Source organism: Chelon labrosus, assembly GCF_963514085.1.
Source record: "Chelon labrosus genome assembly, chromosome: 12".
NCBI lineage: Eukaryota > Metazoa > Chordata > Actinopteri > Mugiliformes > Mugilidae > Chelon > Chelon labrosus.
Window position 1 is genome coordinate 21,245,222 of NC_140345.1, and position 6,569 is coordinate 21,251,790.

At 45.1% G+C, this 6,569-nt stretch overlaps 1 protein-coding gene across 1 annotated transcript; it reads right to left on the reverse strand.

Moving 5' to 3' along the window:
- Nucleotides 1-1,533: 1,533 nt before the first annotated feature.
- tent5aa (terminal nucleotidyltransferase 5Aa) lies at nucleotides 1,534-6,569 on the reverse strand. The gene is made up of 2 exons (XM_084556634.1): nucleotides 5,353-6,569; nucleotides 1,534-4,875 (listed from the first exon to the last, which is right to left on the reverse strand). Exons 1-2 carry the CDS (start codon nucleotides 5,776-5,778, stop codon nucleotides 4,096-4,098), a joined length of 1,206 nt encoding a protein of 401 aa, XP_084412760.1. The 5' UTR covers nucleotides 5,779-6,569; the 3' UTR covers nucleotides 1,534-4,095.

The window sequence follows — 6,569 nt, forward strand, 5'->3', positions numbered from 1 at the left end:
ATTTAACGCTTTCATTTGGTCGCATAATGCTAACCTTACATTTGGGTTTCGGCACAGGGTAGGTAGTGCAAAAATAAAAAAATAAAAAACGTTCAAGAGAGCAGTGTTAGCAAACCATATTAACAAAGATGGGCGGCCCAAAAACCAAAATAGCAGTCTTTACATCTGAGTTAGACGATCGTTCTCGGTGAGTTTATCACCATAGACAACAACCTTGACACTGACCACAGTGATTCAGTCCATTAATCTTAACATTAAAATATTGCCCAGTGCAGCTTTAAAGCATTTCTGCTCAGTGCTGCCACTCATGGATGGAGGCTATACTGCAACAAAAATGACAAATGATTGTTTGTTGCTATATTAGATGTGAGAGATGGTGATAAAAAAGCCAGAAACACGTGTTTAACACAGCCAACCATTCAATAGCACAGCGTTTTTTCTTCAGGCTGTAGAGCTTTTTCAATACCCCCCCCCCCCCCCCCCCCCCCCCACCCCACCCCCAAGTGTGTCGTAAAACAATATTCACACAGCACTACGGTGATATAATTATTAGTAAGTGTAGCCACTCGTCCTGCCTGTACTGGCTTTAAGGAAATTCCAAGGTAATTGATGTATCCAAAGTTCACCTGAAGATAATTTGAGGCTTCAGCACTTCGTCCAATCAAGGGGTTAAGTAGTTAAGACATTCCTTCACTTGTCCACAGGGAGTACTGACTTGGAAAATACGAACCTATCCTGTTTAGCGCTGAAAAGGGAACTTCATTTGTTGTTTGTGTGCGTGTGCTTGTGCTTGTGCTTGTGCATGCGTTGCTGTCCAGTCTCAGCCTGTCAATCATTCCTTCACTGGCTCAGATTAATGAGCTGCAAATGCGCTTAAGTGAAAGCAATAATGTTCTTACCATGTCTGCTATATATAGGACTGTGTCATACAGTGAATCTCTTACTCATTGTGTGTTTTCCTCTCCACATCCTCCTGTATCTAGGACATGTTTGTCATCTGACCCATGTGACCGTCAGCTCTGTTATATGCCTGACAACCATGGGACAGCTGGACCCTGGTCACCGCTGGCCTTAGCTCTGATCATCATCGCATTGCTATCAGGATAAGAGCGCGTGGGGAGGCTGTTAACAGAGAATTTGATGAGCAGGCAAAGATATTCATTCAACAAAAGCGTTAAAGTCTTTTTTTTGGGGGGGGCTGCGTGCAAATCCCCTCACATTCAACAACAGCTCTTTCTGGCAGCAGCGGGACAGTTCTGGATTAGTTTCTGGCTGGGCCTGTTGGTCCCGCCAGGCCATGGCAGGGATTTGCCTCTTCAAGCGAGCGAGCGGGGAATCCGTCTGAAAACAGCTGAATGGTTTTCATGTCAATAAAAAGACAAACACTGACTCTTTTTCTTTGGAAAATAAGAAAATAATTCTGAAGTAAATCGACAAATTATTCATGTTTGGCAGAGGTTTCTCTGGAACAAACCAACGCTGTAAACTTGATTTACTGTCGGACGGCTAAATAACGAGAGACATACCCAAATCTGGTTTCCAGATATTTTATTGAGGAAAACATCTTTAACCTTTTGACCCACTGGACACATAACATATTATAGCAAAAAAAGCTATCGAGAACATATCCTTTGAAGCCCGATCACAGATTCAAAAGCACCGCAAACACCTGCAGTGTCTGATACATTTATAAAAATAACAATCATAAAAAATATACATACAGGACAAGGATCTTTTTCTTTCTTTTTCAAAGTGTGATTTGTAAAAGACTGCATGACCATAAACAAATACTCAAGACAACACTTACAAGACGATGCAGTAAACCCACGATCTCTAACTGATAGGCACAATCACTAACTGACAGGCAGACTGGAGCTAAAAGCTAGCCAGCTGTTTAGGACTTCACTGAGTATAAAATGAGAATACATTGCCTGCACAATCCAACGATTACCATCGACGTGGACAGTCATTGAGAAGAAACAACCGAGCAGAGAAGTTATGGATTACCAGAAGTATGCGAGACAAAGGATGAGAGAGAAATTGCTTTTTCAGCAAGAGAATTTCTCTTTTGGTTGCAGCCTTGACTCGATGCTGGTCGTGGGGCCAAACCTGCAACCATATGCTTAAAATTTTCTTCCTGCAATCAAGAAAAGCTGCAGTTTGCAGGAATTAAGAGTGCTGGCAAAGCAGAAGCATGTAATCATACCTACATATATATTTACAATTCTTTAAAATTGTTGTGGAATGAGGCATAAAGAACCAATTAGCATCAATGAAGCAACCTCACAAACGAAAAGTTAAGTTGCGGCCCATGAAGCTGGCATGAACGCATGTGGTATTCTTTAGATTCCACTCTTTTAATCAACAATTAAGATGATTAGAGGGCAGAACAGAGAGCAAGGTTTAGCATAGTGATGCACGGGAGCCCTAGAGAGATAAACCCCATCACCAGCTGCACCCATCTCCCCAGACCGACTCACTCTCCCCTCTGGCTTCAAACCACCGCATTTTCCTTTTTCTCCTGTCTTTCACTCTCCTCTGCCTCTCTCGCTCTCTCTGTCTTGCATATCAGCACAACATTTACATCAGCAAATGGGCTCATTAAACTTTAGTGCTGTCAGCGGGACCACCAAAATGTTTGGCACTACATTTGATCTGAACCCTAGCACAGAGCGTCTGCAAAACCCAACCCAGATAAGTTCAAGCTCTTCAGCAGCAGCTGAGGAATTCCCTGCCAGGGTGCTACAGCAAACAGTTTCTCATCATCTGAGGTGTCTCTGCAAATATCCCTCGACTGTAGGATGAAGCATGGGGCACACGCACGCGCTCCAGCTGCAGTCTTTCCTCTCTCTGTCACTTATCTACTTATTGTGATCTTTTCTTTTTTTCCTCAGATGAGAAAAAAAAAATAAATCAAAGCACAGCTGTACAAAATATACAGAACATATCGTGTGTGAGTATCTTTGCCGCTGTTGGTCTGAAAAGTTTCACCGACCTTCGTCATACCAGTTTTAATTCGGGACATTTTCAGTTTGCAAATATACACACGGAAAATGTGAACCTCGCAAAAGCCTATCAATCGCACATTTGGCAGCTACATTACAGCAAAATCCACTCATGACGTGGGCCGCTGTTTTTCATCCAAATGTACACAAACACTGACATGATGTGCATGATTTCACATATACATTCACGAGCCTCTGGGGTGCTACCGTCTGGTGTGCCTGACTAGAAACAAAGTGGGATCGTATGGCCTGCTCATTCTTTTCTCCGCCCACTGAGAGGCAATAGGCACTTAAAAACACGCATATGTTCACATATACAAATAGACATTACAATAGCTCCATATTTTGTTTCTTTATTAATTTTTTTTCTCCCATCAAAATTGGGTGTTAGTGTTAGAAATTATCAAAAAAATATCTTTGGTCTGCAAACAACCAGAATTATATCCAAATGCGAGGTGGAGATGCCGGTTTGTTACCCAGACTAGTGTGTCAGCATCTCACCTCGGTTCAGCTGATGCAAAGCAGAGTTCAGGGTGTTCGTTTTGGAGCCCTGCACACACCTCTGATTTTGTCAAGAGGGTATGTGTGTGTGAGTGTGTGTGTGTGTGTTCGTGTATGTGTGGACACTGGGCTACAAACCCCTGAAAGCTGGGCTGGAGTAGCTGTCAGTCATTGATGCAGCCGTTTGGACTGCTGCTGGAACATGCTGGCTAATCAGTTTGTGACAGATTCAGTCAGTCTCGATGACAGTTCTGCTGATCGGATTCAAGGCCGTCACGCGTTTGCATTTAGCCGTCGCTTTCGGGCTACCCAAATGAGTCTTTTTCCAAACCGTGTTGACCTTGGCAGGTTCAGGTGACGTTGGCGCTATTCACATTGAAATACTTAATTGAAGTGAAAGCCAACTGTTTGCGATTTACCATTCATACTCAACGTATGAACCAAAATGTAAGCTTTGATGCAAAACATTAAACAGAGGACTCATTTTCTGTCAGCTGTTAAGCACTGGGCAGGTGTGAGTGCGCAACTATGCTGCTCACTCGTGTTTAAAGAAATGAGACTCTCTCCCTCCTCCTTTCTTTGGGCTGACTCAGTTACATGGCAGCCAGGTGGAGTATGCAGGCTGCTGGCAAGCAAACACCGGTTGTACCTGTGCTATGTAGTAGTTACTGAAGTTGCCATCTGCCACATAAGGAGCAGGTTGGTAGTAACATGTAACATTAGCCACGTTGGGGATAACGTTCTGCTCAGCAAGCACACGCACTGCCAGCATGGCTATGAGCCCCAAGGTCTGCCGCCTTTCGTGTCCCATCAGGCACACTGTGCTCTCATTGACCACTCCGTGGAGGGTCATCAGATAGTCGTACTTGCGGTCTTCCAAGCCCACAAAGTGGTTCTGAAGGTAGGACTCCAGCTTGCGCTGCTGCTCACCAATATCAGGGAAGTCAATGAAGAAGCGTGAGCACATGTAGCGCTGCAGGGACTTCATCTCTGACTCTGACGCGGCCCGGAAACCCCTCACCAGCAGGTGACAGTACTTAAGCAGACCCCCGCCCCGGATCTCCTCCGGGTTCCGAGTGCAGATAACCTTGTGACGTAGGTGGTCCAGGGCCTCGCTGAAATCCCCGTACACACTCTCGCCCATGATGGTGGGGTGAAAGGTCTCAGCCATGGGGTTCTCTGAGCACTCGTAGAACAGCAGCAGGGAGTCCAGTTTGATCTGAAAGGAGTCCACGCTGAACTCAAACTGCCGCCGCAGGGAGTCCACAAACTTCAGCTCCACATTCTTCCCGCGGTTGTTAGAGAGGGAAATCAGGCTCCAGCGGTCTGAGTCATTACACACTTTCACCATCTTTTGCACATAGGCTTCCTATATATGAGTGAGGGAGAGAAAGAAAGAAAGACAATGAGTACAAATATTGAGTAATAATCTTAAAGGTGCATTCATTAATTCAGCAGAGTCATGTACGTGCACATGACCACATTCTGGCCTCATTTTGCATTGTGCAACAAGATTTTTTGCAATTTCTATATGCACACACAATAGCTGCATGTTTGGGTGTTATTAATGGTACTGACCCTGATATTAAAGCCATAGAATGTATCTATATGGGACCTAGGTGGCTGGGCTCAGGATCCCTTACAAATTGGTTTAACTCAATCCTCTTAACTACAGAAAACCAACATTCTGCTATCATGGAACTAATCTAATTACACATTAAACCGCGCATAATGATCGCTAAGACGAATCGGCACAAATGCAATTAAATTTTATCACATATCTGAAAGTAAACAACTGAAGCAGGGGAAGAACAACAACTGTGCAGAGCTGTCAGTGTGCATGTACCTTTAAAGTTAACGGAGTTATTTTCTCTTTATTCACACAGTCGGGTAAAAAATCCAGGAGACAGTCCAAAACTATGTCCTTCACAGTCTGGAAATCACTTTCACCTTTCATGTCAGCGCAAAATATAAGGTCGAGGTCCTTAAAGCCGAGTCCGCTGTCTTCGTGGAGAATGTGGCTGGCTGCAGAGCCGTTCAACCGAACGTCCCGGACGTGGATCTGTTTCTCCTCCATCCGACTGCGCACCACTTTAACGATCTGCCGCGGCTGCATCTCCAGTGTGGGGAAGTTTCCCCGGCCGTGGATTGGGATGGTCTCCGTCAGAATGGCGTCCAGCCGCTGCACTTGCTCCCAGCTGAGGACACTAACGTTGCTGGCGTCTGTGTCTGACATGAAGCTGGCAGTGGAGCTACTGTCGTCCTCTGACATGGTCGTGAAAAGTCCTCAACAATTTAAAGGAAAAACAAAAATGGAATAGTTAGCTCAAACAAGGAACAAATCAGTGGCCGCGTCTTTACGCATAAATTCCTAAAAGTGGAGTGGCAGTGACTTCATCCGCATCCGCACTCTCAGTATTTGAAATGGTCCGAATTGACTGAAAACACATAAAATTGTGATTAAATGGTAGGAGTCCACGGCTAATCGTAACAGTTGCGATATGGCGTTAGTTTGCGCAAATAGCCTTTGGTTGGAGATCCAGTGTAGCAGTGGCGCAGCAGTGGAGCTGAGGATTCGGTTAAGAAAGAATCGAAGTCAGTCAAAGGAAACGTAAGGAACGCGCACTAACTTTCACTTCGTTTTCTCTGTGACTTAAAAACATTTGTCCGGGTGCTGCCGTCAATGCGTCCGAGCGCCGCGCATCACAGTCTTTGAAGGTCGCTGATGATCCAGGAGGGGGTTTGCTTTTCCGGCTGTGACTCCATCGCCCAAAGGCACGCCTATGATTTTATGAATTTGCATGAATAAGCTGCTCCTCAAGTCGCCCTTTGGCACAATCCTCCCTCCGACGATCAAGCCCTCAGAGGAATCTCGTGGGGTTTTACGCACAGCTCCTACATAATTTTAATTTCACCTCCCGCTGCCAAAAAATAGCCCCTCTAATGCAGCTTGTGTGTGATCAGGAAATCCAGCTTGCTTTCCTCGAGTCTGTCAAGTTCAACATATTTTTCCCACTTGTGGAGAAGTTAACCGTTACCTGCCCACTTGACAGGCAGCGTCGT

What these genes read in the sequence shown, in the direction of transcription:
- tent5aa (XM_084556634.1), bottom strand. Translation starts at nt 5,778, where the DNA reads ATGTCAGAGGACGACAGTAGCTCCACTGCCAGCTTCATGTCAGACACA. An exon ending in TAACTCCGTTAACTTTAAAG is followed by an intron (nt 4,876 to 5,352) that starts GTACATGCACAC and finishes ACTCATATATAG; the next exon opens with GAAGCCTATGTGCAAAAGAT.